The sequence below is a fragment of the Ziziphus jujuba genome, chromosome 12, assembly GCF_031755915.1.
Source record: "Ziziphus jujuba cultivar Dongzao chromosome 12, ASM3175591v1".
In the NCBI taxonomy this organism is placed as follows: domain Eukaryota; kingdom Viridiplantae; phylum Streptophyta; class Magnoliopsida; order Rosales; family Rhamnaceae; genus Ziziphus; species Ziziphus jujuba.
In genome coordinates this window covers 7,746,078-7,765,241 of record NC_083390.1, presented here as the reverse complement: position 1 = coordinate 7,765,241, position 19,164 = coordinate 7,746,078, and the positions used below count along the sequence as shown (strand labels likewise).

Sequence of the window (19,164 nt, the reverse complement as noted above, 5' to 3'; positions counted from 1 at the left end):
ACTTACATACTAGTGCTAATCAATATAAATTTATAAAGTTTAAATTAAAGCTACAGTTAGAAAATTATAACTTTATAAAATTTATAAATTGTTTATTGATATTGGATTTTTTGATTATAAAAAGCACATGAAACAGGGGGGAGAATTCAAAATATCTGCCTACATGTGCCAAATGTCAGTGTCTAGGAGGTCAAAATTTGGGTCCCAGGTGAACAATGATCTTTGATTTCAAATTTAAAGAAGGGGAGAAAGGGAGGTCGTTGGAGAAGGAGAGAGAGAAGAGAGACAACCCTTTTTTTTGGGCGAAATTTCCCACCTCTGGTCGTTTTTCTTGCCTATCACTCCCACCATCACAAAGCCCATTGAAAATCTGGCCAGTCGACAAAATTTCATAGCGCGTTTGCCTACAAGGCATTAGGATCAGGCCGATCTCTAGCAACAGCAATGAGCTGCTGTTTTCCCCTTTTCGATGCGTTTCCGACCAAGTGACCAGCCATTTCCACCATATTGACCCTCCTGAGCTCAAATACAAGGTCCTTTTAACTCAGTTCCAGCTATTTTGAGAGAAACAATGAGTTAAAATTTGGGTCGAATTTTTCCAGCCAAATTTCGACCACCTCCAGCTGTGTTTCCGAGAGGTAAGCTTGAATTCATGATCTTCATATACTTCAATCTTCATTTTGATACATAGTTTGTAATTTTAGGCTGAGGTTTGTGTTTACCCCAAGAAGCTATATTTATAAATACCCGATAAAGTTTGTATTTTAAAACATATTTGTATATATTTATATCCTTTGTACTACTCTAAGCACCTAGTGAATCATGAAACGAATCCCGTGCAGGAGCCCAAGTAAATTATAGTTTAGGTGAGTAATGTCTTTTCTATAATTTATATTTTAGGGTCATAAATTGTTTTATGATCAATTTTTTATTTATTTTTATATTGATAAATATGCATATGTAAATATACATACATACATATATATACAGTCCGTCTATGGTGCGGAATGTCCTCATGCGGATCACAGTATTGGTGACAGTTTTTCATAGTATTGGTGACGATTTTCTAAAAAACCGTCGTTAATACTATGAAAAACCGTCACTAATACTACAGTCCTCATGCGGACCATCCTCACCATAGAATTTCCACATATATATATATAATTGAATTATGTGTAAGCATGTATTTTTACGTATAATGTTTCAGCAAAGTTATTAGGTTATGCTTATCCAAAATTATTTAAATATTTGTTTATGTGCTGATTTATGGATTTGAAGGATATATGCTGCAAGGTGATGATCTAAATATTTTATGATCTTTCTATATGAATCATTAAGTAAATACCCGATAAAATTTGTGTTTAAGACATATTTATATATATTTATATCCTTTGTACTATTCTGGGCACCTAGTGAATCGTGAAACGAATCACGTGCAGGAGCCTAAGTAAATTATAGTTTAGTGAGTAATGTCTTTTCTATAATTTATATTTTAGGGTCATAAATTGTTTTATGATCAATTTTTATTTTTTATTTATTTTTATATTGATAAATATGTATATGTATACATACATACATATATATATCGATATAATTGGATTATGTGTAAGCATGTATTTTTACTTATAATGTTAAGCAAAATTATTAGGTTATGCTTATCCAAAATTATTTAAATATTTGTTTTATATGCTGATTTATGGATTTGAAGGATCTATGCTGCGAGGTGATGATCTAAATATTTTATGATCTTTCTATATGAATTATTAAGTAAATTTATGGAGAATTTGTGTTTTTATGGTATTATGATATTTTGTGGTTAATTGATTTTATACATGTAGAGTATAGTACTAGTGTTTTGCTATCTATATTATCACTGATCAAAGCATAGGTATATTTAATCATTCTATAAGAGCTAATGTGAGTGAAGATAGGCAAGTATTTTGCAATGATAGTATTAGATATCACCTTCCACTCAACTTTAAGAAAGCAGATTATTCGCATGATACTTTTAGAATGTCAAGATGTTTTATTGCAAATATATTTTTTTCCATCTATTTCATCAAATGGTGTTTGTAACGTGAAGCACCATCTAACAATGCATAATATATAATATGGTATATTAAGTATATGTTAGATATTTTGTATTCGTTCTTGCTTACAAATGTTTTTGAAAGAGTTTAATTGGTTATTGGATTCACTTATTTATTTATTTGCTTATCTGATTAATTATTTAATTATTTTATTTATTTTGAGCATTCTAGCTATTTTATTGTTTTAGTTTATTTATCTATTTAAATGTAATTTTATCTTACGTGCTTTTTTATAAAATATTGAGTTTAGTGAAAATGTATTAGACAAAGGAAATTTTCTAAATAGGTGTACTAACGAGGATTTTTTAGAGGAAAATTGTTTTCTAAATATCTATTTTATTTTATTTTTATCATTTTTATTGATAATTAGACGATGGCTCTTATGAAACAAGGCTATTATAGGGTTCATCTTTCCACCTTTCTGATCGATTGATTTCTGAGTTTTTTGCAATTATGATTGATCTTTTTGCTTTATTTCTTTATATTCTTAATCCTGTAAAGAATGATGTAGGATTGATTCTGCTCCATTGGTTGAGGGGACGAAAACTCCTTCTGCTTTTGAAACTACAGACAAGCCTTTGCCTTGTTGGTGTTGGGTGATCATTGAGCACCCTCTACAACAATGCGCAGCTTGGGCAGACTTGGTTGAATTTGATCAGCATGTTTCAGAGGTTCAAATTACATAGATTTTTAAGCAAACTTGTTTGACTCTAATGAATGATTTTGCTAAGGCTTCTGATAGTTCCACGAAATCTTATGCGAAGGCATTAGGGTTTTTATGAGATCCTACATTGGTTGGAAAGTGGAACGAAGCATGCCTTATAAGAGAGTGTGGATACCTTTCCCTTGAGAGGTCTTTTAAAACCGTGCGGGCTGGGCCCAAAGCGAACAATATCTCAAGCGGGTGGTTGAATGTTTGGAGATGTGCAAGCACCAATTGATTGCTTATGTGATATCATCAAAGGAAGGGGATCCATGGAAATTAATTAATTTGAAGGAAAAGCTTCAGAGCATTTGGTGTTTAGATTCTTGGCGCTTAATTTCTCTTGATCATGGCTTTTACCATGTGCTTTTGCATTCCTATAAGGATCACTAGTAGGTTTAATCTATGAGACCCTTGAATTTAAAGATGGATATTAGTTGATTTATGATGTGCTTATGCATTTCAGCTTTTTCGTGGCTTTAGTAGGGGACTATGGACACTTTGCTAAGGTGTTAGTTAATTTCAGACCAAGCAAGTTTTTTACATTAACCTTTGATTTTTCGGGAGATAGTTTTTCTTTCACTATAAGGGTGCAATATGAGTCTTTGGTTAGATTATTTCTCTTTTCGTAATTCCGTAGGTCATCAAGTTTCTAAATGTCATGCTATTAATAAAGGCACTAGTAAATTTGATAATAAACCTTTAAGAAGAAGGATATGCCAAAGAAATTAAAATAGGTTTATATTGAGAAGGAATCGAGCAATGTTGAGCTAGAACAAAGTAATGTTAATATAGAGGTTGGGCTTGTTTTGAAAGATCCTACGGTTATGGAGATAGATATTATGTCAAAGTGTGCAGGTACAACTTTTCCTTCTAAAGTTTCATATATGGAGGATGAGGATGAAGATGCTAATGCTGGTCTTTCTTTGGTTGTCACTACAATTCAGAAGGGTAATGAAATAATGGGCATTGACAGTGTTTTAGGTGTGGATTCTCATCCATCTACTACTGCTTTAGTTGATTTGTTGCCAATTCAAACGTGTGAACATGGAGTAAATCCTTTAACGGCTGATGATGGAGTTCAAATTGAGGGTGCGAACATAAAAAAAGCTCATATTGAATTAGTTTCTATTGCTTAGTTTGTATTGCCCAAACTCCACATATTTTAGAAAATGAAGATGCTAGTCCTTGGCTGACACAAAAACATAAAGTAAAACTTCCAATGAAAGAAGAATCAAGGCAGCTAGCTATTTACAGGAACGACAAGGTAAATTAAGTTCTGTTTTAAAGCCCATAGCATAGTCATCTTACTAGTAGAATTTTATTTGATTATCGTTCTAGTCTTTATCCAGATATTATTTGTTTGGCGGAGCCTTTTGTTGGTTTTAGTTCAATTCCAGTTAGTTTTTGGAATTCCATGGTTATGCAGTTGATTTCTTAAGACTGATAGAGGTATGTGGACTTCTTCTATTTAGGTTTTTGCTTAATCTGGGGTTGATTTGCAGCTGTTGGTTGCTATGGACTCTCAACAAGTTTCTTTTGATGTTTCTTTTAATGGGAACCTACATATTGTCACTTGTGTTTATGCTAGTGTTTCAATTAGAAGAAGGCGTGTTCTTTAGACTACGTTAGATTCTTTATCTTCTTTAACTACTCTTCTGTGGCTGGTTATTAGAGGACTTTAATGTGGTGTCGAGTTCATATGAAAAACTGGTATTCTACCACAACGTATTTTCTATGAGGATATTATAGCAGCTTTGGAAAATGATCATTTGTTAGAGTTGGATTTACATAACATTAAATATACTTGGGCTAGAAAGGGGGTTCGTAGCAATGTGCAGAGCAAGATTGATCGATCTTTTAGTTCGACAGCTTTTTTAGATTTTTGGGATTCAATTTATTTTTTTTCTTTACCTCATCATAATTCATATCATGTGTCTATTGTAGTGGTGATGGAGAACTCTAGCAATTATGGTCTTATACCCTTTCAGTTTCAAGGTATGTGGCTGAATCATCCACAGTTTCATTCTATCATTTCTCAAGTTTGGCAGGAGCAAGTTTTTCAGAATCCGTTGTATGTTTTTATGGCTATACTAAAAAAGTTGGTGCTTAAGCTTAAAAAGTGGAACTAGTCTATTTAGAAGATTTAATATTAAAATCACTAATGCCAAACTAGTTTAATGGAAGACCTTTTTAAGCAAGAATTAGATGCGCCTGCTGCTCTTGATAATTTGCTCACTTCTCAAGAGACTAGATTGAAAAAGCAATTTTGTCTTAAATGGTTGCATAATGGTGATCCTAACACTGATCTTTTCATTTAGTTCGCTAGGAAGGCTAATCATTATATCAATGCCATGAAGATTGATGATTGGATGTCTATTAATAAGGATAAGATTTAGGCTCACATTGTTAGTTATTTTGAAAATTTGTTCTGGGAAGAAAAGGTTGCTAATTTGGATTTTTCTGCCATTCAAGGTATTATACCTTGTTTGGTTACCGCAGAGGAAAATCATAATTTGACAAGGATGTCATCTTATGAAGATATTAAGGAAGTAGCTTTTTATCTTGATCCAATGGGTGCTCCAGGTCCTGAAGGTTTAACGGGGAAAATTTTTCAATATTTTTAGGATATCATTGCTTTAGATTTCATTTTGGCTCTCTTATTTTTACTATTCGAGCTCTATTTTTTCAATGTATGAATTTTAATTTCTTAGTTCTAGTTCCTAAAGTTCTCGAAGCTTCGTCAGTGGATCATTATTATCCTATTATCGTCGACACAATTTTTTGTATAAGCTGATTGCTAAAATTTTAGCTTATAGATTGGGTATTATTGCAAGTAGAATTTGTTCTCCTAATCATTTTGGATTGATTAAAGCTCACAATATTGAAGGTGCATAAACGCAGCTTGAGATTGCATCAATTTAATGAATACTAAATGTTTTGGTGGAAATGTTGCAATGAAAATTGACATTAAGAAGGCCTTTGATACTCTTAGATGGTCTTTCATTTTTGAAGTGTTAAAAGCTTTTGGTGTTTTTAGTCTTTTTCTGTGATTGGATTAGCTCCATTTTAGCTTCGACTCGTGTTTCTGTCATTATAAATAGATCTCTGATTGGTTATTTTCGTTGCTCTCATGGAGTATGTCAAGGAGATCCTTTATCTCCAATTTTATTTAGGCTTGCTAAGGATTGTCGGCAATTTGTCTTGCCCCATTCTTCGATTATTGTCGCATCAATTCCTTGCCTTTCGTTGCTCTCATTGTAGGTGTTTCTTAAGGTTGGTTGATAGAAATTAGTTGGTTGTGATGTCTTCTCTGCTGGGTTGTGAGGCTCTTACTCATTTGTTATATGCTAATGATTTGTTGCTTTTTTATAATGGCACTTCATCAAATGTCAGAATGATTTCTCATCTTTTCAATTTTTATGGGATGTTATCTGGTCAGGCTGTTAATTGGAAAAAGTCCTTTATTTACGTTGGTGATCATATTACTGAAGTTCGGCAGACAGTGTTGTTGAAGAAGATGGGAATGCACCATGGTTTCTTTCCTTTTGTGAATTTGGGAGTGCCTTTATTTAAAGATAAGCCTATATCTTTATTTCTTCATCCAAGTACTGGTAACATTATTTTTCAACTTTTGAATTGGAATGGTAAGAGTCTTTCAATGGCAGGCTAGGTTTACTTGGTGAACCCTGTCATATTTTCTAAGATTATCCACACTTTTGTGATTTATCATCAGCACAAGAATTTGGTGAACTATATGATAGAGCTATCAAGAAATTTAGACAAGTTCTGTTTATCAAAGAAAGCAAGTTTCGATCTCTTAAAGGAATTGTTGTGTTTCAATCAAAGGGGATGGCATTGGTATTAATGATCTTGCTCTTATGAACCACACTTTGATTATGAAGGTTTCTTGGAAGTTCATGACAAAATCTTTTTTTGTTTATGATTTTTTATGTGCCAGATATATGGGTTTATTAAGTTGTGATTGGGTAAATTATGTGCCTTCCTCAATTTGGTCACTAGTTATGGAAGCGTATCTTTCTTTGAAGGGCCAAAGCAAATGGATTATGGGTCTTGGCTTTAATTTGTCATTTTGGTATGACAATTGGCTTGGATTACCTTATCTGAGATCCTTACTCTTTCTCCTTCAACTCTGACTTTGCATTCTAAGATTAAGCGTCTGTTGGGGCCGATGGGGATTAGTTACTTCCAGCTCAATTTAAATCTTCTTTTCCATTTGTCTTTTCTCTAATTGAGAGTACATAGGTTTTGTTGTATGGAGATAGCTTAGTAGGGATGCTGGATTCTCATGGTATTTTTTGCTGCTAAATCTTGTTATCATTTATTGATAAGCTCAATGGTTGGTGCTCCATGGATAAACATATCTTGGATAATTTCATACCTCCTGCTAGGTCTCTTTTTTGTTGGCACTTACTTCAAAACAGATTACCCATGGATGAAATTAGAGCTAAGCTTGGGTTTTGTCTCCTTCATGCTGCTCTTTATGTTTTGACAAGTTGAATTCAATTTTTCACCTTCTTTTGTAGTGTACCTATGTGAAAGGAATTTGGGACAATGTTACTTCTAAACTTAAGTTTGGCTTTAATAGAACCTATTCATGTTTTCTTTCCTAAAAGCTGCATCTATTAAGGTGAGTTTTCAACTTATGGAGGTCTACTATTATATCTATTTGGTTATCATTTGATATATTTGAAACAAATTTGTTTTTGATGGTGTTGTTGTTCCATTGGTAAAGTCTCTTTGTGTTGTTTGGACTTCTGTAAAAGAAGCTAACTTGTTAAAAAAAGGTTACATGTCTAATTCAATTTTTGACTTGGAGATTCTGCATGATCATGGCATTAGTAAGTAGCCAACTCAAGCTCCAAAGGTGATTTCAGTTGTTTGGCATGCTTCGCATCCTGAATGGATTAAATTAAACACAGATGGAGTTGCTTTGGGAAGTCCAAGTGTGGCCGGTGGAGGAGGTGTTTTCAGGACTTCTACGGTTTGTTAAGGGGTGTTTCATGGCTTCATTTGGTACGGGTTTTTCTTTTAGAGCAAAACTTATGGTAATTATAAAGGCAGTTGATTATATAAAGCTTTATGCATGGGATTATATTGGTTTGAATATGACTCTTTGTATATTGTTAATACTTTAAAGAACAAATCTTTGGATGTCCCGTGGCACTTTAAGGCTTGCTGGTGGAGTTGTTTGGCTTTTTTATCGCAATTTACTAATATTGTTACTGACATCTTCCGAGAAGGCAGTTTGGTTGCGAATGAGTTGTCAAAGCCAGCTTTGTACAATAATAGTGATAAATGGTTTTTCCACTTTCTTATTTTTTATTATAATGCTCACGTTAATGATTTGTGGGGGTGATAGAACTTTTTGATCTATTTCTACTTGGACTGTGGTACTCTGTTTCCTTTAATGGTTTTAATGGTTTTCCCATTGAGGATTTTACCTCAAAAGGTTTTGAGGACGCCGAGTCATGATATGTTTGGGTATGTTTGTATCTTTTCAATGAATTAGTGGCACATTAAGGCTCGCTAGTCGATTGTTTGGTTTTTTTATCGCAACTTACTTATATTATTACTCACATCTTCCAAGAAGGCAGTGTGGTTGTGGATGCTTTGTCAAAGCCAGCTTTGTACAATTGTAATGATAAATATTTTTTCCATTTACTTAGTTTTTGTTATAATGCTCATGTTAATGATTTGTGGGTTGATAGAGCTTTTTGAATTTTTCTACTCTATGTTAGTCTTTTTCCTTTAATGGTTTTCTCCATTGGGGTTTTTACATTAAAGGATTTGAAGAGGCCAAGTCATGATATGTTTTGATATTTTTGTATCTTTTTGGTGAATTGGTGGCTCGCTATTCATTTTCTTTTATTTTTAAATAATATTTACTTTGGTTGCATGGAGTTTTTAGGATTGCCAACCTAATTGGAATGTCCTAGAAGCTTCTCCATCTTAGTAATCTTTTCTTATTTTATTATTCCTTTTGTTATTTCTTTTACTATTTATTACTATGATTGTTATCATTATTGTTGTTGTTTAGCTGAATATCACTCATTAGGATGATTGGCATCTAATTAGTTTTTTTATTTTCAAATCTGTTCCTCTATGTTCAGGTAATTAGCGAACCATCATTTGAGCAGTGGGCATCACTTTTCAACCCCGTTCGTCTTATCAAAGTTCATGTAGTATCCCTAGCACACCTTTCCATTTTACTTTAGTATTGTTGTTATTTTTTTCCTTTTAAATTATAATATTTATGTTTTATGTTCCACTACTTTTAATATGCACTAATACTAGCTGTGGATATGCAAAGATATTTGTTATTTAAATTCTTGTGTTGTTATTACTTTTAAAATGCTATAAATTTGTGGATATTGCAGTATGTGGGAAGAATGAGGTGGTTGCATGTATAGAAATGTGTTTTCTATGCAGGGAAAAAAGAAAGGGAAGTCAACTTTACAAGGAAAATGCTATTGGATTTTTTATAAAATTTTCTAGTGGGGCATCCCTCTAATTGGGGCATCCTAGAATTCCAATGGGGAATCTAAGGAGGGATCTTTACAAAAATAATTTCCAAAAGATTGTTTTGAGCTGGCTTCAACTTTGTTTGGTGCTAAAGATGTCGTTTCTCCAACCTTAAAATTATACATGGGAACATGTCATATTAAGCCATGTTTATGTCGTATTGTGTTATACTTGTGTTAAATTTTGTATGTTTGAACATGCTACATTAAGCTTTCGTATGAAAATAAGTAAATCCAAATACATTCATTAAATTATCGTACAATCCATTACTCAACTCATTAATTTGTTAAGAATTTATAAAAATATAAAAATTCAAATTTGATTTAAGTTTAATGATAGAATGATTTTTATTTTTTAAATCTTGATAATATACTTGTTTTGTATTTAGATATTTTTAAAAATTAAATTAAATGTTTAAATAATAAATTAAGTACTTTCAACATTTTAAAATTGTATATTTACATACCCGTCTCTAATACGTTCAATAGGTTTATTGTATATTATTGTGTTTCATCTGTCATAACTCATTAATTTATTGGATCTTATTGAATGATCCTGATATAGAAGTGACATCATATTATCAACTCGAATCCACAAATTATTCTATGGGTTAGTGTTGTATTATCATATTGTATTAAATTTTGCCAAGCCAATCTAAATCCCTTTATAAGTACATCTCATCTTTCACACGACCCACCACAGCTTATTACAAAGAACTATTCTTCATTATATATCTTCATGTAAGCTTCTAGATGTATTAATATATAAATCATACTAAGAACAAATTTTCTTCTTGCCTGCTGCATTTATTTTCTTCTCGCCTGCTGCTTTTGTTTTCTTTAAAGTAATAGAATATATTTCATGTGGCTTCTCCTTTTGTATTTCATGTACATTTAATAATTCAAGCTCTGAAACTCCTCTCCTCTTCTCTTTTATCACTATGGACATTCCAATCTTAAGGCAACTTCATCCTCACACAAGCACTGCAAAATCATGGGGAATAAAAGAACTTTGACATTTTTCTTTTGTTATAAGCCATGCTGTCTATATATTGTCATATATATTTATATATATATATACAAGAGAATTTAACAGTGTAGAAAATAAAATACGGATGTTGTTTTAGAATAGGGTTTTGGGAGAAATAGTCATCTAAAGTACTATTCCAAAAACCTTTGTCTAAAGCCATGTTTGTATTTTAACTAAATGCGGATGTTTGCATGAGAAACAAACTGATGTGTATATATATATAGGAAAATTCTACGGTGCGGACAGCATCCAAAGCGGATGCTTTTTGGATGAAAGCGTTGGCTTTAATGTGTACAATATACAGCAAAGCCGATGCTTTCCTTTAAAAAGCGTCCGCTTTGGTTGCGTTCGCATGTGGACCGTCCACACCATAGAAGCCCTCTATATATATACATATGAACATTTAGTGTCAGGACCCGTCCAAGATCATTCATTGGAATTCCAGATAAATCCTGATCCCAGGAAAATCTGACCGGACCCTCCAATGGAAAATCCGACAGAACCTCCCCTAATGGTTGGACTGACCACAATTTCCCTACACTGAAAATACACTTCTATATATATCACCTTATTCCCCCCACCTTACTAAAATTTACTTCCACAAGTTTACAGTACTTCAAATAAATGACAGAGAATCAGTGTATAATTAAATAGATAATCGTCCAAATAGTATACAGAGCGTTTTCAAATACAATTGAATATGAAATTTAATACAATACAAGATAAAAAGAAATAATACAAAATAGAAAGGAAAGGAAAAGCCTCTTGGACTTTCGGCAACGAACCAAGATGTCGAGCTCGCTCCCAGACGATCAACATCGACTAACCTAGGCCTAAGGGAATGGAATTTAAAAACGTGATATGCTAATCATCTCAGTGAGTGATCCAATCTACTATACAATAATAAAAACAAAAGGGTAAATAACTTAGTTAATTGATAAATAAGAAATAAGTAAATAAATAATAGATAGTTAAAAATAATATTTTCTCTCAAAACCCTCATAATTCACTCAATTGGAAAAGTGTTATTTTTAAAACATTTTTGTAAAACCCAACATTTTATGCCCCAAAAATCTAGAAAATATTTAATTAATAATTTGCAAATAAAAGACAATAAATTAATAATACAAAAATTTTAGTAAGAAATAATTATAAAAAATAAGACTAATGGCAAATATTAAATTGGGAATAAAGTATTGTAAATAATTAATACGAAAACACAATAAAATTTACATTAACAAAAATGATCCAAGAAATATTTAAATCAATAAAATAAAACCAAATAATTAACAATAGAACTCAATTTAGAATACCAAAACAATTTAATTTATAAAACACTATTAAAAACATTTTAATTTAAATACAATTCTAAAATATTGTATAACTAAAATCATGTCGTGAAAAACCATATGATGCACTCACTATATACCAGTGGCACCAACGGTATCCAACGTCCCAAGCATCGCCAGACAGGAAGTTAAAGAGAGAAACCGGCATACGGTTGCGTGGCGCCCCACCGCGCCACTGCAAATAGGCGTCCCGGCCTACTCTCATCCAATGGCAACCACAGGACAAGCCCATAAATCATATGTGCGCTACTTACACCCATCTGAGCACTAACTACATCCATCTGCATGCTAATCATATCCATGTATACAGAACATCAGTACGTGTATAGCACATCTAAAAATCATAAAATCAATATATTTATTTTCAAATCTCAAAATCTCATAAATACCACTGGGTTTATTCCATCCAATTAAACCCATAAATTTTCCACAATTCCTTTGTAAATCATCGTCATAAATCCATCGCACAAATTCCATCAATTTCAAATCCATCAATGAAATTAACAATAATTTAAAATAAATATTCCTTCAATTCCTCAAAATTCAAAATATATTTAAAACACATAAAAATTCCAAAATTCGTAAATCCATATAAATTCATTTTTATTGCTTGAAATAAACTCACAATAATTTCAACAATAAATCAAAAATGTTAAAATCATAATTTCTTTAAATATTAAATTTTCATAAAATGAATTTCTATAATTTATCAAAATCAAAATATGCTTTAATGCACATATACATTTCAATTTATTCAAATTGTGCCATCAAAATTTCAAATATAATTTTACTAAACAATTAACACATGAAATATCATATTTTCAAATAATCAATTATCACAAAATACATATAATTAAACACCCAAAATTAAGTTTGAAGGTAGGTTACTCACCTCGAGCATGCAATCCAACCAAGATCCTCCATACGATTAATTCTACGACTCACATGTGCTCCTAGAATAACAATATTACACAGGGTCAAATAAATTAATACTTTATTCGGATAAATAATACCCGGTATCTGGGGAGCTAACACAAACGGCATCCAAAATTTGCAAATAAGGTATCAACGGAAAGCTAAGGGGACAAGGAATACGTTACTGATCTCCGTTGGACTCAACTCGACTGGAGGTGGCCGAAAAGTGGACGAAAGTTTTCAACCGAATTTCCCCTTCTACTATCTCACAAACAGCTCGGAATTTGGGCAAATGGAGGTTATTTTTGGAATCAGGGGGTCGAAATCTAGGAGGAAGGACCAACTATGGGATCCATGGCCATCGAAAAACCGACCAACCACCACTTCACTGACCGTCGGCTTTGGGTGCTGATCCTGGTGCATCCACCGGCCAACCAGCTTGCAACTTGCTGCCCAGACTCATCTAGCCGTGGGTCACCACACCATCCGGCGCAAGTAGCTGTGCGACGGCCGAAAGAGATGCAGTAGAGAGAGAGAGAGATTGACGGGAAGGAGAAATGAGGAGAGAAGGAGAAAAAGGAAGAAGAAGAAGAAAGGAAGAAGAAGCCCATGAGGGCATTTTCCCACGTGGGGAAAAGGAAAGAAAAGAACAAGAAAATAAAAATAAAAATATATATATATATATATAATAATATTAAAATAATACAGTATTAAAAAAAAAACTTTGCAGATCCATAACTTGTAAACCATATATCCGTTTCGGGCGTGCCACTGGTCTATAAACTTATATCAATGAGTACTTCACAACCGTGCATGAGTCAAAACTCAACTTTAGACGACCAAAAAGTCAACTCCGGCACCCATTGGAAAATTCGGACCTCAACTTGTTTTGCTCATCTCTTTCAAACTGTAGCTCTATTTTTGACGTGCTACTAGTCTATGGACTTAGGTCGATGCATACTTTGCAAGGATACCCCGATCAAAGAGAAATTCCATCTGGATCAAAAAGTCAAATTTTGACCCTTCTCGGTCAACGACAGTCAAACCCGGTCAACCTCGATCAATGTAAAAAAAAGTTTTGATGTTGTTCGAGACGGGGTGTTACATTTAGTCTCTCATCAAAACATCACTTATCAGTCTTTAGCTCTATTTAAGGACTGAATTTAAAAAAATATACTTTAAGATTTTATGTAAGTTTAGTAAAATACTAAAGTTTTGGGAAAGCAAAAAGAACCTTATCATGACTCAAAAAGAACCTTATCATGACTCATATAAACCCCAAATGCATTTTAAAATCTCAATAACCAAAAAAATTCAAAGGCTGATAAATAAGACCCTAATGGAAATTCCATCATGAGTTCTAATGAGAGATTAGCTATACATATAAATATTTATCTAAGCTTCTTTTCTTTTATTCTTTTTTTTTATTTTTTTATTCTTTAATTTTGTTTGTATTTTTTTTTTTTTTTGCTTTTTGTTTTTATTTTATTTATTTATTTTTGCAAATGCTATCTTGGTGATCTCCATGGATGGATCATCCAAACTTAGGGTATTCAACACTGAAAAACCACCCATATATGCTTTGCAAAATTGGTCAGCATCACTAATGTTAAAGCATTATATCATGTCCCATTGCGGCTTAATCATCAAAATCATAATTGTTACCTTGATGGCCCCTGTTGTTTCCACCAAAGCAATCTCAAGATAAGTGGATAAATGATCTTAAAGATGGATGACGAGCCAGTTGGAGATGATTATTAAGATCGACCTTGTAACCATCAAGCGAGGAAGCATGACAACCATAAAAATGATTGAGATAGTCACCACGTATTGATTCAAGATAAAAAGGGACATGCAAAGGAAAGCTAGTATCATTCGACACCAACCAAAAGCAAGGTTGAATGTAGGAATGGAGCTTATTTGGACCAACAAAAGAATGCAATGAGCAACAACTATCAACACAATAAATGGGATTAGAAGTAGTCATGGAACCAAGGTCGAAATTGTGTTGAGAGAAATTAAGAGCAAACTTGATACGAACCTAGGACGACCTGCTCCTAAACCCGTATTATATTAGCCCAGATCTTTAATTAAGTTCAAGTTCTAATGGAATGGACCTCAACCCCTAACCAACCTGTGGTTAGAAACCTTGGTATAATGTAGACACCACAATAGGGGATGGAAAACCTATTGATAAGTCAAGCTAAAACAACCAATTCTCTAATGGTGTTTTAGGTGTTCTTAAAGAACAAAGAGATAATCAATCTCACAAGTATTTTCTCAATCAAATCAAACTTGTTTTCATATTGAAAAATAAACCTTTAAATAGGCTTTGAAAGAAACAAAATAAACTCTAAAAACCCTAGGTAAAACCCGCCACACACATATGAAAACCTAGTTGGCCGAAACTATACTTCCTTTCCTAATCTAAGTTTGATTAATTAATTCCTTTATATTAAATTAGAAATTAATTAATTTACAATGGAAAGAATAAAATAAAAACCATTCTAAAGTTATTTGTCCAGAAAATAAATAAATAAAAACCCAAAAAGAAAGAAAGTCAATCACAAATTAGGTAACGAGTTGACTTTGACATCTAGGCTGAATTATGTCTTCAATCGAGCTAACTTATATCTGCCTGATGTCCGAGCTAACTTATGGCCTATCCGAGCTAACTGATATCTGTCCAAGCTAACTTGTGTCTGGCCAAGCAAACTGATGTCTGTCCGAGCTAAGTTGCATCCGATGTCCAAAGTCCGAGATTAGATGTCCGAGGCAAGGGTGTCCGATATAAAATGTCCAATGTCTGAGTATCCGATGTATCAGCCTCCACCACTTGGATACTTAAAACAGGTCTTTTATCTTCAGGTATGGACAAGCTCTTTTGAGAATGAATTACTCTCTGGATAAAGGCAGCAAGGTTATCCTTAAACCTCTTAGCTTGAGCCCTAGTGATCGGTCCAGTCTTCATCTGTATCGGATCAGTACCCCAGTGATTTGTCGGTGGTGCGAGCTCGGGCGGGTTCGCATCATTCCCCTCCTCTTGAAAAGGATTTGTCCTCAAATCAAAGTCATCACCTGCAGCAAAAGGAGATAAATCAGCAACATTAAAGGTGGCACTAACACTATACTCACCCGGTCAATCAAGTTTGTAGGCATTGTCGTTTATCCTCTCCAAAACTTGAAAAGGTTCATCGCCCTTTGGCATGCGTTTGGATTTCCTTTGTTCAAGAAACCTTTCTTTCCTTAAATGCAGCCACACCCAATCTCCAGGTTCAAACACCATTGATTTTCGGCCTTGATTAGCCACCTTTGCATATTTCTCGATCCTCCTCTCAATGTTTGCTCATGTCTTCTTATGAATCTGCTTTACAAATTCAGCTTTTTGTTTTCCATCTAGATTAGCATGCTCACTTAAAGGTAAATGTGTTAGATCTAATGGAGTCAAAGGATTAAAACCATAAACAATTTCAAATGGAGTAAATTTAGTTGTTGAATGTAAAGACCTATTATATGCAAATTCAACATGTGGCAAACATTCTTCCCAAGTTCTTAAATTTCTATTAATTAATGCTCTCAACAATGCAGACAAGGTTCTATTTACTACTTCGGTTTGTCCATCAGTTTGTGGATGATAAGTAGTTGAAAATAAAAGCTTAGTACCTAATTTAGCCAACAAAGTTTTCCAAAAATAGCTTAAGAGATTAGCATCCCTATCCGAAACAATAGTTCTTGGAATTCCATGCAATCTCACAATTTCCTTGAAAAATAAATTAGCAATATTGGATGCATCATCAGTTTTGTTACATGCAATAAAATGTGCTATCTTAGAAAACCTATCTACTACAACAAATATTGAATCCTTACCTGTCCTTGACCTAGGCAAACCAAGAATAAAATCCATAGACAAATCTACCCAAGGATAGGTAGGAATTGGCAAGGGCTTATACAATCCATGCTTCAATGTTGATTTTGTTTTTTGGCACTTCAAACATCTTTCACAAATTCTCTCAATATCTCTCCTCATGTTAGGCCAATAAAAATGTTCTTACAGCAAGGATAAAGTTTTTAAAACAGCAAAATGACCCATCAAACCACCCCCATGTCCTTCCCGAACCAATAATTCCCTAATGCTACAATTAGGCACACAAAGTTTGTTTTCCTTAAACAAATATCCATCAAATATGTAAAATTTATTAAATCCATGTTTCAAACAGGTTTTAAAAATTTCTCCAAAGTCACTATCATGCTCATAAAGTGCTTTCAATTGTTCAAATCCAAGCAATCTAGCATCTAAGGTAGAAAAGAGTACATACTTTTGGGATAATGCATCGGCAACCACATTTTCTTTACCTTTTTTGTAAAGGATCACATAGGGAAAGGTTTCAATAAATTCAATCCACTTGGCATGCCTTCGGTTGAGCTTTCCTTGACCCTTGAGATGCTTCAAAGACTCATGATCCGTATGAATCACAAACTCCTTTGGCATGAGATAATGCTGCCATGTCTCCAAAGCCCTCACCAAAGCATACATCTCCTTGTCATAAATCGGGTAGTTTAGGGCAGCTCCATTTAATTTTTAACTAAAATAGGCTATGGGTCTTCCTTCTTGCATTAAGACAGCTCCAATACCTACACCCGAAGCATCACACTCAATTTCAAAAGTCTTAGAAAAATTTGGCAAAACTAACAAAGGTGCATTACACAATTTTTCTTTCAACAAATTAAAAGATTTTTCTTGTACTTCCCCCCATTTGAAGCCGACATTCTTCTTGACAACTTCATTCAATGGTGCTGCTATGGTACTAAAATCCTTGACAAATCTTCTATAAAAGCTTGCCAAGCCATGAAAGCTCCTCACTTGGGTGATAGAAGTAGGAATCGGCCACTCTTGAATTGCTTTCACCTTAGCTTGGTCAACTTTGATTCCTGCAGCACTTACTACAAATCCTAGAAACACAAGCTCATCTTTGCAAAATTCACATTTTTTAATTTTAGCAAACAATCTTTCCTTTCTAAGAACTTGTAAAACTTGCTAAGTTGATCCACATGGTCATCCAAATTTTGGCTATATATTAGAATGTCATCAAAATAAACAACCACAAATTTACCAATAAATGGATGCATTACATGATTCATAAGCCTCATGAAAGTACTAGGTGCATTAGATAATCCAAAGGGCATAACTAACCATTCATACAACCCATATTTAGTTTTAAATGCGGTTTTCCATTCATCACCTTCTTTCATCCTAATTTGGTGATAACCACTCCTAAGATCAATTTTTGTAAACATGCAAACACCATGCAACTCATCAAGCATATCATCTAATCTAGGAATGGGATGTCTATATTTGATGGTAATGTTATTTATAGCCCTACAATCAACACACATTCTCCAAGAACCATCCTTTTTAGGTACCAACAAAACAGGAATAGCACATGTACTTAAACTCTCACGAATGTATCTTTTATCAAGCAAATCACTTACCTGTTTTTGCAACTCCTTTGTTTCTTCGGGATTGCTCCTATAAGCTGGTCTATTTGGTATGGCAGCCCCTGGAACAAAGTCAATTTGATGTTCTATCCCTCGAATAGGTGGTAGTCCACTTGGAATTTCATTTGGGAAGACATCTCCAAATTCCTTCAAAAGAGAAATCATTGAACTTGGCAATTCAAGTTCTTCAAAGTTAGTTTGATCATTAAAATAATTTCCTTTATAAATCATGACCAGCAAAGGTTTCTTACACTCAATAAACTTATTAATATCCCCTAAACTCAAATAAAAATTGCTACTTAACCTTTCTTTTCTTTCTTTTTCTTTTTTTCCCTTGGATTGGCGCAAACCTTCGGATTTTTCTTCCTTCTCCATGCTCTCGAGTTTGTCACTTTCTTTCCCCCCTCTTTTGGCATTTCCTTGATCTTTCCACTCAATATGAGTCTTAGAAACCTTACCTTGGTTAGAAACCTCATTCTTACCTCCTTGAAAGGGTGGTGAAGCCGTTGGTGCCATACTTGCTTTTTCCTTGAGCTTTTTGGCTTCTCTCCTTTGTTTCATTTGTAATTGGTCTTTGTAAACCTCTTTAAGAGATAATAGTTCCAGCTTGACCTTCTTCCCTTTAAACCTGAAAACAATACTATTTTCTCGACCAAAATGAGTAGCATCTTTATCAAATTGCCATGGTCTACCTAATAGTATATGTCCAGCAATCATGGGTACAATATCACATAAAACTACATCCTCATATCTACCTATATTAAATTTTACTTTGGCTTGTTTGTTTACTTTCATCTCAAACTATCATTAACCCATTGTAATCTATATGGTTCAGGATGTTTTATTGTTTTTAAGCCCAATTTATCAACGACAATGTTACTTATTACATTAGTACAACTCCCACTATCTATAATCATGCTACAAATTTTACCTTGTATTTCGCAGCGAGTGTGGAAGATGTTTTCTCTTTGTATCTACTCTTCATCTTTGTAGACAGCAAGTACCCTCCTTGAGACCAAATTTAGCTCAACATTTG

General features: G+C 33.5%; 1 protein-coding gene across 1 annotated transcript in view; it reads left to right on the top strand.

Moving 5' to 3' along the window:
* The first annotated feature begins 3,605 nt into the window (after nt 1-3,605).
* LOC132800212 (uncharacterized) overlaps nt 3,606-19,164 on the top strand; it is a 181,727-nt gene continuing 166,168 nt past the window's right edge. The window contains exon 1 of the mRNA XM_060813363.1: nt 3,606-3,777. Within this exon, the coding sequence (XP_060669346.1) occupies nt 3,621-3,777 (157 nt within the window). The 5' untranslated portion in view covers nt 3,606-3,620. The remainder of the gene's footprint in view (nt 3,778-19,164) is intronic.